At 34.4% G+C, this 21,009-nt stretch overlaps 1 protein-coding gene across 2 annotated transcripts in view; it reads left to right on the top strand.

The window, feature by feature from the left end:
• The window catches only part of LOC111049041 (NHL repeat-containing protein 2), a 30,171-nt gene extending 9,162 nt beyond the window's left edge, over window positions 1-21,009 (top strand). Inside the window, exons 4-11 of one of the 2 annotated variants that reach the window (XM_039430245.1) lie at window positions 281-549; window positions 1,108-1,245; window positions 4,987-5,201; window positions 7,178-7,403; window positions 13,192-13,380; window positions 16,690-16,797; window positions 19,213-19,393; window positions 19,884-21,009. In XM_039430245.1, coding sequence (XP_039286179.1) covers window positions 281-549; window positions 1,108-1,245; window positions 4,987-5,201; window positions 7,178-7,403; window positions 13,192-13,380; window positions 16,690-16,797; window positions 19,213-19,393; window positions 19,884-20,125 — 1,568 coding nt within the window. In that variant the 3' untranslated portion in view covers window positions 20,126-21,009. Of the gene's footprint in view, window positions 1-280; window positions 550-1,107; window positions 1,246-4,986; window positions 5,202-7,177; window positions 7,404-10,382; window positions 10,572-13,191; window positions 13,381-16,689; window positions 16,798-19,212; window positions 19,394-19,883 lie in introns of both variants that reach the window. The other variant, XM_022335029.2, reaches the window with a different exon arrangement.

Below are 21,009 nucleotides of genomic sequence, written 5' to 3'. Positions count from 1 at the left end.
TATTTGATCGAAAAAAACAAATAATATATTCATAAAAGAAGAAACATTGCATAATACGTCATTTTATTATTTTTTCTTTTGAATTTATGATCCTACCCCAAAAATACATTACCATAATAACGACATAATTACATACAGGTGATGAAACCACTGACATAAGTGAAAAAAATCGCCAGTGGGAGTAGGATACTAATCCAAATAGTTAGTTCACGTCGAATTTTATATTTGTAATAAGTTTCTCCAAGTTTTTCTAAGTAGTAGTTTTTCTCAACAATTGCAGGACCCAGAGGCGAGCCACTTCTCGAACTGAGGGGCGAAGGCCATCGCAAGCTGTTGGAGCTGTTTATCGGGGAGGCGATCACATTCTTCGCAGGCAAAAATGAGCTGTCGCCGCACAAAATCGAGCAGATCAGCGTGAACAAACAGGTGGAAAGTGCGGGCAGTCCTCTACGCTTCCCCGGCAAGGTGGCCGTGTTCGACAATATGGTGGCCATAGCCGACACCGGCCATCATCGGGTCATCGTTGCCAACAAAAGTGGCCAAATACAGGTCGGAATCACACATTATTACTTATTCCTTCATGCTTTACTTCTCTGACGCAGTGTTTGGTGAGATGTGGTGATATTTATTCATAATAAAAACACGAAAATGTAGTCAAATTTCATGAATTTTAGTGACACCGTAGGTGTTAGAACATGTTCGTGTTTTTCTCTGAATACATTCGTAATATTTGACTACCTACATCTTCGTGTTTTCATCATTTCTCCCCAATTTACCCATTCATTCATACATTGAATTAAAATAATATCAATCCCTTCATCAATCATTTGAGATATTTACCGTATGTGGAATGAATGCTCGATGAAATATTCTTTAAAATATTGTAATTATCAATAGAAGATCTTCAACTATTAATAGAAGACAATAATTATATTGTTTTCTATAAATTTGCAAAGTCTATAGAAACATATCTCAATGACACTTGAATTGAACATTCAGGGCCATATGCAGTATACATCTATCAAGTTAAACGTTAATCTAGGATTCAGGATACATGAAGATGGTCGAATTGATTGATGATTTATGAGTGATGATTAATTGTTGCAGCACATAATTGGTGGAAGTGAGCCGGGGTACAGCGATGGTGCATTCAGAGAGGCTAGGTTCAACGCATGCCAAGGCTTGGCCTTCAAATCAGCCGACCTGCTCTACGTTGCTGACACCGATAATCACACTATTCGCGAAGTGAGTTGAACATAACGTTTAAATCCATTGACTAACCCATATACGAGATCCATGTACTTTGTAAACTAAATTACAGACTTTACAATCAACCTATTATATTAAATATCTGCAAAATGTATCGAATTCTATTATTTTCTGAAAAACATTTCTCATCTGTTATAATTTTATGTTTCTTTATACGACCTACCGAACACACAGACTTGTTCTATATGAGAAATATTATATTCATCAATTTGTGCCTGACCTTTTTAAAAGATGGTAAAGAAGATAATTTTGAATAAAATTTAGAATTTAGAAATAGGCAGACACATCTAGAAAATACCTGAGTCTATACCTAATTCATGCAGGTGAACGGGCTAGAGTCAAGAAAACTTCAATTAATCTTGCCATGCCTGATTTAATAGGTTTATACTATAGAATAACACTACAATTTGAAATAATTGAAAAATACAAACAGCTTCAATAAACATTGGCAACTAAAATCGAACAACAGAAACAAAAATTTCATGTTACTTTGTTGACATTCTTCATCTGATTCGGGGGCGCATTACTATCCCCGTTTAGATAGCAATACGTCACAAAACCAAACAATATCAGTCATAAAATAACAAATTAATTTCAACATGAAATTACTCAAGAAAGAAAAGCCCGTTGAACCCAAATTTCGTCGATAGTAACCCATATAACCCATTTCATAATAATTTTGAATCCCCACTTTTGATTTACATTCTCGAATGAACCTTTGTTTCACTACACTGCACTTTCGTTGGTCTGTACGTTGCTTTATCGTCGGGGTTACAGTACCTTGTTTTTGACGGTGAACTTTTACCGGTTGAATTTGGCTTGACGGCGACGTCCTCCTACGTCCCTGTCGTCTGAACGGGTGTCTTGAAGCGGTGTTACATAAAATTGCGGAACCAAAGTGGTGGTAGTACATGAAGTTGGTTTGGGGACACACATGAACCGCTGTAAATAAATGTATTACAGCATTAATTTCTAACTCTTCCTACAATTCATCAAACGCTAAAACAGGAGTTATCTATTGATTACAATTAATTAAATTCTCTCATTCTATTTGAATCCTCATTTTATATAGATTTTTATCTTTAAACTACTGATTCTTTGTATCAGAATTAATGGATCTTTCTTCACAAATAATTCAAAAGTTCTGTTATAATTTAATAAATTAGCGTTCAGTTAAAAGCCTTAACGCCATGAGAAAACACAGTCAGAAAAATATAAAATTGAGTGTTAAACTCAATATGAACATAATCTTAAAAAGTTCATTCCAATTCAAAGGCTATCTTCCTGACTTTCAGCAATACTCTACGATAATATATCTCCAGAAACAATAACTCAAATGTAACGTAACTGAAAACTTTCTATACTTCTTTAGAAAAAAAATTATAATTATCTTCCATCACTAATAAAATCAAAAGGATTATTCTCAATCAATATTATCAACTTGAAAAATAACAGGCTTTGTTAATACAATACTCTTATGGAAGTTTCAATCAATTAAATTCCCTAAATATATTTTAACCTTATTTTACGTACCTTAGCGGTTATTTGAAGAAACAATTATTCGTACATGATGAAGAAACACAATTAAACCTTTCAGGACATGGCACTACTAGAAAATTTAAACTTTAATAAAAATAAAACTAGCTCCTACATTAACTTATGAAATAAACTTGTAAACCTGCCCAAAAAGGGCGAAACATAATGACTACATCTTTGCTCTCGTAGTGCTCCTAGCAAAGTGTCCTCCGAAACGTAATCTGGTCTCGCGGCTGGGGAATAGCCCCACTACTGTATTTAGAAACAGGTCTCCTATTGGGCGAAGGGAATCAATTTGACCAATCGTCGCGTGGCTTCTAGAGCCTTTGGACCAAATAGTAACTGCAAAATCGGTAGTTTGTTATAATTTCAATGCTTGCTGTTTTCCAGCTTATCGCACTCCATGTCGCGACAGGAAGGTTACGTTTTAGAGATAATTCCATAATCTACATTCCTCGACGACTCGGAGCCACAATTTTTAAATATCTATCATGGGAAACTCGAAGTCATGGTCGTTCATAATAGAGAGAGAAAATAATTTAATTCGCTAACTCACAATAATGGCTCTAGTCTATTGCGTATTAAATTTACTATTATAACTTGGGAAAAGACCTGAATTAAAATTAGTGCTCGGCACAAATTGCTTGAATATTCTTTCAAATATATGTAACTCATCATATTTAATTGTATATTGTTGAGTTACAGTATAAAATATTCTATTCTTTTCGGGTGACATTAATTTTGTCCAAATTTCAATAATTGTGCTAGAAACAACTGATCAAATAACTTTTCGTTATTTGTATTAATCTAAGTACCGGTTGCACAAAAGCCGGTTAAATTTTTATCGTGATTAATTTCACGAGAACCAATCACAGGAGTCTTTTTCGAGAACAAGCCTTCTCTGATTGGTTCTCGTAAAATTAATCACGATTCAAATTTAACCGGCTTTTGTACAACCGACTCTAAAATTACCAATATTGCCATTTAAAAGCAAAAAACAGTACCTCCCTAACCTTTCCTTTCACTTTTAAAACAGAACCTTTCAGGTTATATTTATCTAATTTTATAGGCAGGACAAATTAAAATCTAACCGATCTTAGCACCTTGACTGCCGCGTGAGTCCACCTTGGACTCACACAGTATCTGTCCACACCAGCCGCGTGAATCCACTGTGGACTCACACGTAATTCTCTCAGATACAGCCGTATGGTGCCACAGTGGCTTCACATTTTGTATTTGTTTGTGTGCTATTACAAAGTGCATGGCCAGTAGGTCCTGAAACCGCCGTGGCCTGGGCAAATTCGAGTTTGTTACATTTTTATCATGCCATTGAAAAAAAAACATATTGAAATTAAACTTAGCCTCAAAAACATTATTCTATCACAATATTATTTGTTTTATAATTCAGATGTTTAGCATTATAATGAGATCAGTTGCTTGCTTTGTTTTTTGACACACGTTATTCACTTTACTATCATTTTGTGCAGTTGGTACCATGACAAAGCAGTCTGTTTATTACAAGTCTGTGTTTCCAATGTTGACTACGTAAACATGCTTGCAGTGTGTTTCTGACTTTTTTTCAAATTAGATACCTAAATCAATTTTATAATATTGACATGGATATTAGCCTTGAATGGTTTTTGATGCCCATTCATGTAATATTGAGTAGTCTAAGTTTGATTTTTTCCATATTTTATTTTAACTAAATAAAAATGTAACTTATATAATTTATCATTTTTTTCAAATTAGATACCTAAATCAATTTTATTATATCGACATGGATATTTTATGTGGATAGTGATTCATTTTGTCCACAAAAAGACCTTAGCAGCGATTAGAAATGTGTGGTGCCACATTGGCTTCACATGGCCATTATGGTCTCCAAGTTCAATTCTGGCCGCGTGAGACCAACGTGTCACCACATTTAAAAATTTGGATTGAAGCTTCAATTTTTGTCAAAAGTTGTTCTAATATGAATAGTTGTTGATTACATATAAAATTGCATAGGTATAATGTGAAAAATGAGGGTGGCCAGAATAGACATTTTTTCTCAGGTATAGGTGGCAGTCAAAGTGAAATCATCTCTTTTTTCTACTATATTTTATCCTACTATTTATCCTATATTTTCTGCCATTATGATTTGAGAATAGAATAATTGAAAAATGTTTTGTCGGATTTGAGGTGGACCTGAGTGCGAAACTGGTGAGAACGGTGGCAGGCATAGCAGGGGACCAGGGCTCGGACAGGGTGGGCGGTGCTTTGGGCCCCCAGCAGCCCATCTCGTCGCCGTGGGACGTCTGTCTGCTGGCCGAGGGCAAACTGCTACTCATCGCCATGGCTGGCACGCATCAGCTGTGGGCGCTCTTCCTCGACGACACTGTCTGGTGGAAGAACAAGTCAGTAATCTGCTGAATTTTTCTCAAGGGGAATAGTTGGCTGGGTAGGGCAGGGTATTTGTTTCAATCTTTCTGGATTCCAAAACATGTAATCCTTTCTTCAGCCCACATTTAATTCCATCCTAATATTGGAGTACAATTTTACAATAGTTATAATTTATTACAATTTGATTAAATTTCAACTTAAATCCCTGAATGAATTATATTGTAGCTGCTAGCATAAGCTGTGGAGACTATAGTGTGGGCTGAATTAGGTTAGTTGTTGGAAAGTAGGAAAATTATACAAAAACACTGTTTTTCTGTGAAAAACAACTCTGTCATTTGTTACACTCTCAAAAGATGTAATTTTATAAGAATATCATTCTAAAACCTGGTAGAGTGAACTTTTTTTAGCGTAATAGATTTACATTCATTCAACGAAAAGGGTTAGTCCCCACTAAACGTTCTTTAGATGGGCTAGATTTCAGTTTGTCTTGCCTGTAAAATTTGATGAAGATAACCTGAAAGTTTCTGTTTAACTGTGTTTTAATGGTAGGTTAGGGAGATTGGGTTTCTGCTTTTAAAAAGGAGTATGTTGACAGTATTCGAAATGTTTTGATAATATAGTAACACAAATAACGCAAAGTTGAAATACTGGACAATTTGAAATACAGAACAAAATGAGTGTTGAGTGTGTATGAACTAATGATCCATGTACAAAAGAGTGAAGATTGATTCTTTCAAATTTACAAAGTTCTCAGTTGAAAAATTTAGTTTAGAATTTTTTGAACGTTGCGTACCTAATTGTAGCGCTCTAATCTAAGTTCAGAAGGTTATTCAATATTATTGTGTTAGAGATACTTAGTAAGTTCCACTTCAACTGTCAGCATTAGTAGAATGGGCCGCGTCAAGTTTCCTATTCACACGGTTCCTGAAAGTTTGAAGTGAATCTCACTATAGATTCCATACTATTAGACTTGAGCCTGTGATACTTTGCTGAATGTTCTGCATTTCTGACGATTGAATTCATAAATAGATAGATCTATAAACTTGACGGAGGGATGGACGGGATAGAATTGGGGATGAGTAGATGATCGGATAATTGATAGATTGCTCTCTCATATTTACTGTATATTATACAGTTGTACCCCAACACATATCATTTATAGTGGGGTGTATATTTAATCATTGAATTATCTATGCCTATTAAGAAATTATTCAATGCATAAAGCTTTATTGTTTTAAATGTATTTAATGTTATAGTATTCTAGTTTGTATTTTAATTGTTTTTGATGAATACACTTTGATTTGATTATACTATGTTCAGTATTTTTTCTTCCATGTTGATTTTTTACAATTAAAATGGCTGATCGGCATTGTAAATGGATTGGATGAATGCTTGAATAACTCTGTGGTGAAGGAACCAATGATTCAATGGTTTATTTCATAAAAATACAGTAGTATCGGCTAAAGCTGAATTATCACATATCAGTATCGGTGAGGTATATCAATTGATATTATGGGTCTATTCTCACTCAGCCTAGTCGAACAAGTATGAATAGTCCCATTAGTACTTGTGAGAATTATATTTCAACTGTACCGGACACGTTCACTGATACTGATATGTGGAAATCAATCAATTAGTCAATAATTGACTAATCGATCAATTTCATTCAATTCAACACAATTTATATAAAAGAAATAAAACACAAAACATCACAATAAAAAGTTAAAAAAAAAAAACAGGCTTCATGGTGGGGTGTGCTGAAAAGAAAGAAAGGAGGAAAAATACCTAGCCAACTATGGTTTCCCATGTAATAGGCAAGTCAATCCAGCTCAAGTCAGTTTTACAAGTATCTAAATCACAAAGAAAATTGCAGTAATATAAAAAAAATATATATATATATATATATATATGACGACATAATGTCGTGAAGTAAAAAGTAGGTAGAACATCACTAAACTCATATTGTGTGTGTGTGTGTGTGTGTTGTCAGGAGCTACGCAAAGGGAGTTTGCGTGTGTGTGGCGGGTAGCGGCCGGGAGGAGAACACCAACAACCTGTATCCGATGTCAGCCGCTTTCGCCCAGCCATCAGGTGTCGTGCTGGCTGCGCATGCGCAGTGCGTCTTTGTCGCCGACAGCGAAAGCTCCACTGTTAGGAGGCTGCAGTTGGCAGACGGTCGTGTGCAGGCTGTTGTGGGTGCCACGCTCGATAGAAAGGTGCAAATCATATTCATCTAAATTCAAACATAAAAAATAATACACGGAAACAATGCATAATATTGAAAAAAAAACTTGAAAGTACATCAAATATAATGTTGAATTTCTCTGAATCAATCGGCGTTACCAGTAAAACCTTATTGGTTTGTGTGCTGGCGACGAGTAACAAAAGTAACAAAATAGTTCGAAAATTAGAATCGTATATCGTTCGGTACTTTTAGGGCCGGTTTCCGAGCTCGGGATTTAGCTAAGTCCTAGACTTTAAACAGAAAATTGGCTTTCCAAAAAGGGGCGTAGTCGCAGTCATAGTCAAAGTCACGTTTAAATTAAATTTCGAAAAACTAGAAAATTGAACACAAAATAAAATAAAGAGAAAATAGTTTTATGTTTCAGCTATTTTGTATTATTTAGGAATGTTTAATTCCGACAATTAAAAACGTTTCCAATTTTAGAAATTAGAGAATAACGATTTTTTTTTGCTGCAACTATTTACTACTACTACGCCCTGTTTTGGAAAGCCAATTTTCTGACTCCAGCTTAAAGTCTGGAACTTACCTGAATCTCGAGCTCGGAAACCGACCGACACTTACTAACTACATTTATCGCTTTAGTTTGACATTCAAACTAAATCATATTGATTACAGGAGTAATTTTGCCTATACAAATGATATCGATTTTATAAGACCAGTCCTTATAATATTGATTACTAGTGGTCCTGTAAAAAAGTAGATGATATTATAATGATAAGTGTTTTCAAGTTACCATACAAATCTTGTTGATCAGAAATGATTGAATATGTAGCTGAAAAATTAACTTGGAATCTACAAAAAAACTAATCGATGAATTAATTTGTAAAATTATCCCACTTTGTTGAAGTACTGTAACATGAATAATCCATATCAAAGTTGGAAATTCTTGAACAATAAAATGTTGCCATGATCGAAGACCAAACCAAGAACCTCCCATTCCCGAGTCCAGCGTCCTATACAATCAATTTGAAGATAATTTTCCATTCATTGTCTTTCCAACAACCATCCATTAATCCATGCGGTCATTGTGGAAACTGATCGTTGTGGAGTCTTGATTGTACAGTACTTTTATATCTGGTTGTCTAGTATGTTCACGAATTCATTAAAATTAGAGTCAATTAATAAATGAAAATGGGCCTATAACCATCCTTTGTAAATTCAGAATCTTTGTGCAAGATTTCAAGTTATTCAGTTCGGTAGTTGAGACGTGATGATGCGTCAAACAGAACCAGCTGTATTCATATAGAGAAGAGAAGACAAGATAAAGAAGAGATAATACTAATTTATACAGGTGTTTTGTTACGCTCTTATTGATGTAGCATAAACCCATAGCGGTAAGTGCCGCTTGCTTTGTTATAATTTGCCACCGTCTTATTAAATATATTTAATTATTAAATATATTTAAACAGAAGTTTTAGAGAGAATACCTGACATAATAATACTAACCGAGATATGGGTTGATGAGAATGAAATCAATCAGTATTATTTGACAAATTATACAGTACATTTCAAATGCAATAATTCAAATAGAACAGAGGGAGTAACAGTGTACGTATCAGATAGGTTGCCCTTGATGATTGTAACATGATAACAGCAGATTGCAAACACCTGATACTATCTTTATATCACACAAAAATCGACTTACTGGCTATCTATAGATACCATGATTTTTCTGAAGAAGCATTCACTAGTGAACTAACCTCCTTTATAAAGCTTATCAAAAACTCCAATTCAATTATTAAAGGTGACATGAACCTCAATATCCTGCAACAAAATAGGATTTCTGATTTTTATTTGGTTCGAATGGCTAGTCTCGGTCTCAAATCCCTTATCAATGAGCCCATGCGAGTTATTAATACTTCCGAAACTTGCATAGATCACGCATTCATTAGAGACAAAATCAATAGTAGACTGGGTTATAGTTCTAAAGTTATCCAGACATATATAACGGATCATTGGATGACTGTTCTTTACATAAAAACTAATGATAAGGAAATTTATCCGAAAATAAAAGAGCATAAAAGAGTTGAAGAAGCCAAGTTTATAGCACTGATGGGAAATGTGGATTGGAGCGACGTATATTCATGTCGTTCCGTTTCACAGGCGGTGGAAAAATTTATTCACAAAGTAAAAAATTGCATTGAACAGTCCTATAAGACAATAAAAAATAATGCTAAGCTTTTGAAACCGTGGATGAATGCATAGCTGAAAAGAGAAATTGATGAGAAAAATAGATTATACAAAGGGTGTAGGCAGCAACCAGGAAATACTAATCTCAGGCGTGACTATAACATCCAAAGAAATATCCTACTGAACAAAATTAGGTTTAAAAAACAGGCTTATTACTTTGCTGAACTTGAAAAGAATATGACTAACAGAGGACAACATTCTGCAGATTATTACATAGCCATCTGATACATGAAGATGTTTCTGGTTATTATGAAAATATTGTTTGAACTGCAAGCCTGCTCAGTAGTACACTTTTTTACAACTGGTAAGCGCGACATTTTTTATTTTCATGCTTATATTGTAAAAATGGAAAATAAATTGATTTGATTCAGAACTCAAATCCAAGTCTTACTCTCATAATGCAAATTCAACTAACTGTAATTTAATTTCAAAGTTTATTCAACGTACTTCATCAGCTGCTGAATATTGCACAAAAATGTTGATATGTTATTCGATAATATAACAATTGTTAGGTGTTTTAAGAAGCAATAAAAGAGTTATTTATGCATTGAAACGTAATAACAGTCACTGACATCATCATCATCATCATCATTCTCTTCCACTTACTGTGCTAACTTGACTTGGGCAATGTTAACTTGAAATTTTTTTTTTTTTTTAAGATTACGTCCTAAAGACTCCAGTCATGGAGTATAAGACAAATCTACAATTAAATACTATTGTAATTGTGAATTGTAATTGGTGTGCTGCTTGGTGCTTGTAGAATCTGTTCAGTTTTGGCGATGTGGACGGCAAAGGCATGGACGCAAAGCTGCAACACCCGCTGGGCGTGGCCTGGTGCGCGCGCACCTCCACTGTCTATGTGGCTGACTCCTACAACCACAAGCTCAAGAGCATCGATGCAAACACCAACGTCTGCACCACCTACACCCACATCGATCCTGCCTACAAGGTATGCCAAATTGTATCCCATATTTATTAATTAAATTTATTATATCAACTTTCTGAAATCAACATTTTTTTAACATTATTTTGGGATCAAAAAATGTTTGTTTAAAAGTGCTGACGAAACATAACCTTTTTTGTTCTAATTTTTAATCAAAATTAGGGAATTAAATAGTAAGGAAAGGTAAGGTAAGGGCTAGTTAAGCCTGTTTTTTCATACCCCTTCATTGTTTTATTACGTGTCATTTATGAATACAGACATTGAAAGATTAATTCATTCAAATAATATTGATTATAGATAATTGATACAGATAATATTGATTATCCTTTTTTATTTATTTGAGCTAGAATTGAACTATTTAAGCTGAAATTCTACTGTTCATCAACCAGTGTTAGATTAAAGTCAAATTACATGAAAACAATTTCAGCCAGATCTCATAACAATCATGCAGAACGACATAAATGCGCTTAGATGGTGGTTTACTCGCAATATGATGGTGATGAGTCCAAAAACAAAATATATCATATTCAGACTACGGAAAGATGTGCAGTTCCCTTTCCCAATCAAATATCATAAAATCGAATGTTCCTTGGCTACTGATTGTGATTGCCCACCCCTAGAGCAGGTCAAGTGCATCAAGTACCTTGGAGTTTGGGTGGATAGTAGGATCAGTTGGAGAGAACACATAGGTTATATAAAAAAGAAAATATTGAAATATATTCGAATATTTTATCTTCTGAGAACTGTGTGCAATTCGGAGTTGATGAGAAAGATCTACTTCGCTCACATAAATTCCAATTTTGAGTATGGCTTGGAAATTTGGGGGGGGGGGAGCATATAAGGCTGCTTTACACCCGTTAATTATTCTACAAAAATCATTTATGAGAATAATGTCTTAAAAAACTAGATATGATCACTCTGCACCAATTTTCAAAGAGCTCAGAATACTGCCCATCAGGAACTTATATATTTATAAAACCCTAAAGCTGTTTTTTGATAGGAGTGGTGAAATGCAGCTGATTAATATGCGCAGGGTTGGGAGGAATCAACAAAATGTGTAAGTCCCTAAGCCCAACCTTACAATTTTCAAAAAATTCTTCAATTTTCTAGCACCAACGTTTTTAAATAGACTTCCTGTGGACATAAAAAGGTGTAGGCAGAACACAACTTTCTGCAGATTATTACATAGCCATCTGATACATGAAGATGTTTCTGGTTATTATGAAAATATTGTTTTCCTACAGTTACCTTGAAAAGTGACCATTCCTGCACTGATTACAGAACGCAAAGAATCACTTTTCGCTCTAGTGCGCAAAATATTACTTTGCGTACTCTTAATACTTTGTGTATTATCTTGCAGCCATCCCAATCAGCTGTTGACATTGTTGGCGTATATTTTGAATGCGAATTTGTTCTATCTATATTTTTTTCTGATATTCAAATGAATAAAAATGAGAATTCCTTAAATTATACATTTTGAATATTATTAATTTCAAAAATATTTTTTCCATTCATAATTGATTGGTTGAAAAAATATTTAGAAATTAAGATTTATCTACTCAAAATTATTCAAATTTTCAAATTAATGGATTAATTCAATTTTTAATTTGAATAAATTATCGATCGATTTTAGCCATCATTTTACCCATAATCAACCACTTCTCATATTCAATGGTAACTGTAGGAAAAATTTAATGTGAAATACGTGCGCAAAGTTCCTCTGCTGCACTCAAGAAGCCATTCCGCCCTCGCCTACGGCTCGGGCGTAAACGTTTCTTTCGGTGCAGCAAACTGTCACTTTGCGCACTAGTTGCACAAATAACTATTGAACTGCAGGCCTGCACAGTAGTACGCTTTTTTACAACTGATAAGCGCGACATTTTTTTTTTTTTAGTTTGTAATGTTATTGTTTATAGTGTAATATTTTTAGTATTTTAATAATGTTAAACTGATACTGAAGTGCTTTTTCCTTTTTTTCTTGTCTTTTTAGTTTTTTTACTCTTTCTTAATTTGCTTTGTAGACTGTAACACTTTTTTTCATTTTAAGTAGTTTTTTTCTGCCCAAACAGGTTTTTGTAACCTTTGGGATTATTTTCCATGTATATTTGATTTTTGGTAATGTTCTTCAGGGTATGATTGTGATTTTTTAGTTATATGGTAATTGTTTCAGTGACTATGGTAATTTCATGCTCTGTATATATTGTAAAAATGGAAAATAAATTGATTTGATTTAGAACTCAAATCCAAGTCTCACTCTCATAATGCAAATTCAACTAACTGTAATTTAATTACAAAGTTTATTCAACGTACTTCATCAGCTGCTGAATATTGCACAAAAATGTTGATAGGTTTATTGAAGTTTTTCGGTTTATCTTTTGATAGTTTGACACCTTGTGAGACCGGACTCCCCATGTTATTCGATAATATAACAATTGTTAGGTGTTTTAAGAAGCAATAAAAGAGTTATTTATGCATTGAAACGTAATAACAGTCACTGACATCATCATCATCATCATCATCATTATCATTCTCATCTACTTACTGTGCTAACTTGACTTGGGCAATGTTAACTTGAAATACTATTGTAATTGTAAATTGTAATTGGTTTGCTGCTTGGTGCTTGTAGAATCTGTTCAGTTTTGGCGATGTGGACGGCAAAGGCATGGACGCAAAGCTGCAACACCCGCTGGGCGTGGCCTGGTGCGCGCGCACCTCCACTGTCTATGTGGCCGACTCCTACAACCACAAGCTCAAGTGCATCGACTCAAACAACAACGTCTGCACCACCTACACCCACATCGATCCTGCCTACAAGGTATGCCAAATTGTATCCCATATTTATTAATTTTTTTTATTAATTAAATTTATTATATCATCTTTCTAAATTCAACATTTCTTGAACATTATTTTGGGATAAAAAATATGTTTGTTTAAAAGTGCTGACGAAACATAACCTTTTTTGTTCTAATTTTTAATCAAAATTAGGGAATTAAATAGTAAGGAAAGGTAAGGTAAGGACTAGTTAAGCCTGTTTTTTCATACCCCTTCATTGTTTGATTACGTGTCATTGATGAATACAGACATTGAAAGATTAATTAATTCAAATAATATTGATTATCCTGTTTTATTTATTTGAGCTAGAATTGAACTATTTAAGCTGAAATTCTACTGTTCATCAACCAGTGTTAGATTGAAGTCAAATTATATGAAAACAATTTCAGCCAGCGAAACCGATCTCCTGGTGACAAATGATTTTGTCGGAGAAGGCTTAGTTGTTGAAATTGTGCTAGACCCTGAGATCTGCGGATTTTTATCTGATCAATGATGTGATCCTAATTCTAGTGGTTGAGGGTCTTGGAATTAAAAACATAGATATGCGGTTGACTGACTGCTCTTATAATAATGAGAATAATATAGAGAATATTCCAAATACATCTACATGGATAATCTAATAATCAATCTGTCTTTAAGAGACCGAATACTCATGTCTTTAAGAGACCAAATACATTACGTCTTTAAGAGACCAAATTTACGGGGCACATCTGATATTGTAGTGGGGGTATCAAGTACTTATCTAAGATATGTCGTCCTCGAGTCCGGTGTCCAAAGGGTGATGGATGAGGATGAAGGGTGATGGCCTCCAGGCATCGGGCTAGTGGCGTTAGATCGAAGATCGTCTTTCAGCCCCGCACGGCAAGGTCAGATGTCCGATATCACCGGCCATCTCGGTCGGCGAATTCGTAAGCCCTCGTTTGACAGCAAGGCATATTTACAGCACGAACCTCGAATGAGTATTCAAGAATACACACACACACACAAAAAAAACCTGCAACACAAGTCACAACTACTTAGTAATGCTAAAATAAATAACATACTAAATATTGCATTCAATGAATGATTTCTCAAGAAATCATCTAATGAATACAATACATACAATTTACATTAAATATAAAATTAGAGGAATATTATAGGTTTTAATTTATTGTAGAATTTGAAATCTATAATGAATGGGATTATGAAAAGAAATTACTAGTTAAAAGAATGATGAACAGTTACAGAGTTACAGTTGATGTACAACCAGTGAGTATTTCAAACTTTACTCACGATTACAAAAGGTTAGAGATATAAATGACTCTACCAATAAAATAAAGAATAGGAAGATACTCCATTTAGTATCACTTCCTTTTACATTAGTATATCGTCATACATCTCAGATGTAAGACTACAAAATTGAGTAAAATATTTGAAAATAATTGAAAAATTAATTAAATTAATTGAATAATTGTTAAATCAGGGGTTGTTACCTGTAATATCAAAATAAAGACAATACAACAATACTATAAAATATTCATTACTCACCCTTAAATGGGTTTTCGACTGTCACTAATCCATAGCCTACAATAATAATAAAGTGCAGCAGTCAACCGCTCTGAATGGAAATTAACTATGCCATTAATAATTTAATAAAAGGATTAGCGATTTCAAAACTGATGGGATAAATGATTCCCAATAATATAATTTTAGTCTCCAGGAGAGTATGAAAAACTGTCTGGAAAAGACATTATTGAATCAGGACAATAAATAATTAAGCTCAGAAAACATGTCTGTACTCTACAGAATATAAAAGCGGTCTCTTGTTCAGGTCTCCAAGTCGACCGAATCAGGATCAAAAATAGGTATCAGGGCTGGTAATATTATGCGTTAAAAAGTACCAAATTACAAAGGACGTGGTGGGGACGACAATAATTTCCCTCAATAGAACGAGAAAGGAATAAAACTAACAAGGACAGAATACAGGAAAATTCCCTCAGTCAAAGTAGAAGACTCAGCAATATAATGGACGTTCAACTGAATTTTTATGATGATTTTGCGTCTACAACAATTCTAAGTACTCTAGGAAAACGTTGGAAAACAATAGAGGAAATATTAGAATTTAATTACGTAATGCGCGGAATGACATCATGAAACTACTCCGATACCGTGAGAAAATCACAACGTTAATCCAGCACTCTAATAAAATTTTATCTTGGAAAAGTTATAATTTAAAAAAAAAATAAATTTCGGCACAGACTCCCCCCCTTTAAGTAAATTAAAACGCCAGAAAAATGTGTGACATTTTTTTTTGTAATTTGAGGGTTGAGAAATGATAAGGGTGAACGCTGATAGGGGTCGCGAGAAGAGCTGATAATACGTTGACGCAGTATGAGCGAGGAGGAGGAGAAGTGGCAGCCTGCGAGGCCTACAGTTTCCAGCGGACAGCCACCACTCTTCCCTCTCATAGTGGCAACCGGTTTGGATGCAGTGGGGAACAGTGACATCACTACAAGTGATCACTCAAGGCTGATATCAACACAGTTCAATGTTTCCAATATAAACGAACAGGCTGAAAGATTAATTCATTCAAATAATATTGATTATAGATAATTGATACAGATAATATTGATTATCCTTTTTTATTTATTTGAGCTAGAATTGAACTATTTAAGCTGAAATTCTACTGTTCATCAACCAGTGTTAGATTAAAGTCAAATTACATGAAAACAATTTCAGCCAGATCTCATAATAATCATTCAAACAAGCGACTAGACAAAATTAATTCACAATTCATTTCATATACATTGAATTATGATGCTAATTCAGACAAGTATTATGATTTGCAGTGGCTACTGATGTATTTTACAAAATATAATGGAATATTTTCAAGTTTGAAGGTCATCTTGATTACTTGAGCGATACATTTGTGTTTTTGAACTCACCAATGTTCGCATATGCACAAAATATTCACTGGTCTGCTGTGAATCTCAGACTGTATCATCCCTACTCATCCCTAGTTTGTTTTAATTTTATATTGTAAATGTTACCATAGGCAACAGCCTTGTAATAATTGTCAATAAATATCCTATCTTAACTTATCTTATGGATTGGATATCAATATGAGAATAATACTTTTCATTCATGCTCCTCAGGGGCAAATATTTTCCACGTCTATGAGAACGTATTATTGTGACTTAAATCCACAGGCTACAGTCAGGTCTTGGCTGGAGCAAAGCAGTCTACCTTATGGTTAATCCTGTTACGCTTATATGCTTTATTGGTTTTATGCTTTATTTTCATATTTTTTCAGCTGAATGAGCCAGGTGGCTTGTGTGTTGATGGCGATGACTTGTACATAGCTGACACAAACAACCATCGCGTTTTGGTTGTCGATACTGTTAACAAAACTACTAGAAAGGTATGTTTGTACGGAACACTTATCGATGTCACTTTCAATACTGCATTCGAAATAAAGCTTCATTAGATGTATCTAATCTAGCTTTGTAACTGCTGTTGTTTTTCCAAAGATGTACAATTTTTGAAATGATACTGTTCAACAGTTGATATATTTTATTCTACCATGGAATTTTATTTTTTCACTAATCGCTTTTCATATACTTCTTAATTTTTGCATAACGATCTCTGGAGAACAGCATTGCTCAAATGCAGCCATACGTTAGCAGCCATACACTAGCGAACTACCCTTCGTTTTTTATCTGAAAGATTATTAAGGTATTGAACACTAGATTAACTCAGAATAGCAGTAGATTAACTTTGAAAAATTCACTTTTAAAACCTATAAACAAAATAAATTTATTTTCCATTTTTACTGTATATACAGAGCATGAAATTACCATAATTACAAGATAACTTCAAATCACAATCATACCCTAAGTAAAGGAAGGGAAGTTCAAATGGATTTATACGAAATTCAATGTGTACAGTGTGTTGAGGGATTTTGAGTGTGTCTGGGATGTCTCTTTTAGGATTAATTTCTTGTAGTATCCTAATACCATTCATTATCATTTTACGTCTGTTAGACCGGTTACAGAGCTCGACCGACCGTCAGTGCGTATGTACCATCCTGACCGTACGCATCGATGAATCAGTTTTACACATTCAGAGCTCGACCGACCGTCAGTGTGTATGCACCATCCTGACCATACATCAGTTTTTCTGACTCACAAAATGGACGCCTTTACAGATTGTTTAATTGCAGCTTATTATCTTCGTAAACGAAAGATTAAAAGACGTAGATATCAAGTTCACCCGATGGTCGCCCAAAGAGCATTTCTAAGGGAATTTAGTACCATTATATACATCATTGCTTGGGGTGAAGATACATTTCTCAACTACCTCAGAATCTCCATCAGAAATTTTGATGAGTTATTTTGAGCTTGTATCACCATTGGGGATACTTGCAGTCACTTTAAGCTACGGATCAAATAAATGTAGATAATATAATTAATATATTATTTTTTTAATAAAAAATTTAGAAATGATTAAAGAAATGTATAGAAAAACTCTGAATTCAAATATGACACTATTAATATTGAATTCATTCATTATGCTATTCAATTCAATATCAGCTGATTGTCGGTCAGAGGTGTCAGCACATGGTTAAGTAGCGATCGGGCTACTGATCAGTACAGCTCTGAAAGATTCCATTTGTTTTAATAGATATTGAATTCATTCATTATGCTATTCAATTCAATATCAGCTGATTGTCGGTCAGAGGTGTCAGCACATGTTTAAGTAGCGATCGGGCTACTGATCAGTACAGCTCTGAAAGATTCCATTTGTTTTAATAGATATTGAATTCATTCATTATGCTATTCAATTCAATATCAGCTGATTGTCGGTCAGAGGTGTCAGCACATGGTTAAGTAGCGATCGGGCTACTGATCAGTACAGCTCTGAAAGATTCCATTTGTTTTAATAGCGCGTCAGTCGACCGATGGAACGGATGCGCACGAGCTCGACCGATGGTATTCGTATGCTGTATAAAACGCATGGTCCTGACCGTGCGCGTGCGTGCCTTCAGTCCTGCTCTGTACGGATACATGGAATATCTATGGAAAAGACAAGCGCGACTGACGTACGCACTGACGGTCGGTCGAGCTCTGTAACCGGCCTAAGTAATATATCTTGTAATTAATAATTATTATTGCTCTGCTTTGATAATATGTTATTGTTTAATGCTTATTATTGGTTGAAATTGTTTTGTTTTTCAATGGCATTGTATCATTGTCATATCTATCATTGTATATTTAAGTATATGTAAATGTAGAGAACTCGTTCCTCGCACACAGGCTTTGCCCATGTGAGGAACCTTCTTCAAGTTTTGTATATGTATATTGCATATTGTTTGTACTTTCTAAGAAGAAGAAGAATAAAGATAATTTCAATTTCAAAGAGCCTCTCGACTATTGAGAAAATTTAATGATTTTCCAATGATTCCAGTTTTAAACGATGTGAACAACATTCAATCAAGTAGTTTTACTATTACGTCTAACATTTGTGGCCACAAGCTCACAATTGTCCTATTGGTCAATGGGCCACTTTAATCTTGTCATTAGAATCGTGATTTCTCTATCAGTAATATCATGGGGGTAGTATACAGTATGTGATGCAGTGGTGAAGTTGCTACAATTTACTCATTAGTTTAAACATATATTATTGTTTACTGTCATACAACCTACCACAATTAGACTATTAATTTGTCAATTCAACTGAACATTAAAACTTGAACTGTCAATTAAAACCATTAAAATTAAAACTTTATTTTAGAATAATTTAAGATGAAAATTTACATTTTTTGTTTGTTTTTCAGTTTGACTTGAAAATGACAAGTGACTTGCCTAAGAATCTGCCAGCCATGGTGGAAGAGCGTAGTGTGCGAGTTGCTTCAAAGGAAGGAAGTCGCCTTGTACTGCGCATCAAGATAGCAGCTCCAACTGGCTCCTCGTTTCCATCAGAGAAGATGATTCGTTGGGAGATGCATCCTCCTACAGGTACTATAATCTACAGACAAATATGAAACATAATTTATCGGTATAGAGAAAAGATAGCATAAGCTAAAAGATAGCTTATGCTTATTACTTTCTCTATGATAACATAAGCTAAAAGATAGCTTATGCTTATCCTTTTCTCTATGCTACCAGGCAATATTGTTGCTTATAGTGAGTGATTCATAAAAATTTCAAAAGGTATCTTGTGAACACTATTTCGCTCGATTGTAGCCTTTTATACACTAAGTCGATTCGCATGAGATCAGCAGAATTCTTAAACCCTCGGCGAAATGTTAGTGGCTGGCCTTAGAGATTTTTTGCTCAAATTTAGTTGATATGGTTTTAGACATGCAATCTGAAATTTATCTACAGTATGTATTGTAGTATAATATGTGTACCTCTTCAGTATAAATTCCACTTCATTGTAATTCGATTGTAAAAATCGGAACTGACTTGATTTTAATGTGAAACTCTATGTTGGTCTGTTTGACAGATGGCAGAAAAGTGGACATCTTGGATAGCAAATTGGAGGGCTCGTCAGCCGAATGGCAAGTGTCTACTGGTGGTGATTTGCTGGAAATGCTCCTAGTCGCGTGCAGCGCGCCGATTTGCAGTGGCCAGACGTGCAGTGCTTGGAAGGGAACTTTCAAAATCAACATCACCTCTGACAACGAATCTCAATCAACCACTGAAAGCACAGTCTGTGATATTGTGCATACTATCAACTTACAATAGTAGCATTGATGTTTAAATACTAACATTCATTTTATTTTTCAAACTCCAGCTGTTCAAGAATGAATAAGTACAATCAAAAAGATTATACTGGACTAAAAATTGTTAATCCTCGATATGAGGAGCGCTTATGATTTATGGGTAATGGTTTGATATTTGATTATTATACTTTTTATTTTCTTGTATATGTACCAACCTCTTTAAACTTTTAACTGGTTGACACTTTGATACAGCTGTTTCTACTTCGTTTTTCTTATTGTGGATGATGCCCAAATGAGCTTTTTGCTTGTGCGTGGGTAATGGGAAATGCGAAGGTGATTTCATGATATGATTAAACGTCCATTCCTATTCGAATTTTTATTCGATGGGATTCGGCGGGATTCGAACCCGCGACCAGGTAGCATTAGCAGACTAGTGGATGCAACGTCCTAGTCAACTCGGCTATCTGGCCGGCATTGAATTTAATTTCATTAGACAATATAGGCAATATACAGTGAAATAGTATGAATCTATAATATTATATCGAAGTGACTGACGCATCAATGAGACATATACCAGCTCGTTTTTTCAAATGGAAATAGATATTAGCTGTTTGTTTAAACCCGAAATGAAACAAATTATAATAGATGCGACCATATCTTAATATAAACCAAGATTAGCGTTAAACCTAGATGCTGCATGTGTCTCAGCGTAATAGCTCAAACATTATTGTTAATGTTTCCATTCAATATTTATAATTTTTATAAATTGCTTGTTTTCTACTAATCTTCTTAGTAGCTCTATTTTACAAAGTGATCTGACTGTTATTTGTTAGCTAGAGTATGCACCAATACTGAATCTTTGTAAAACTAATAATTTATTTTTATATTAAAGCTTTACTAATTTCA

This window comes from Nilaparvata lugens, chromosome 6 (genome assembly GCF_014356525.2).
Source record: "Nilaparvata lugens isolate BPH chromosome 6, ASM1435652v1, whole genome shotgun sequence".
In the NCBI taxonomy this organism is placed as follows: domain Eukaryota; kingdom Metazoa; phylum Arthropoda; class Insecta; order Hemiptera; family Delphacidae; genus Nilaparvata; species Nilaparvata lugens.
Note: the sequence above shows the minus strand (reverse complement) of the source record. Positions and strands in the feature narration are given on the sequence as shown.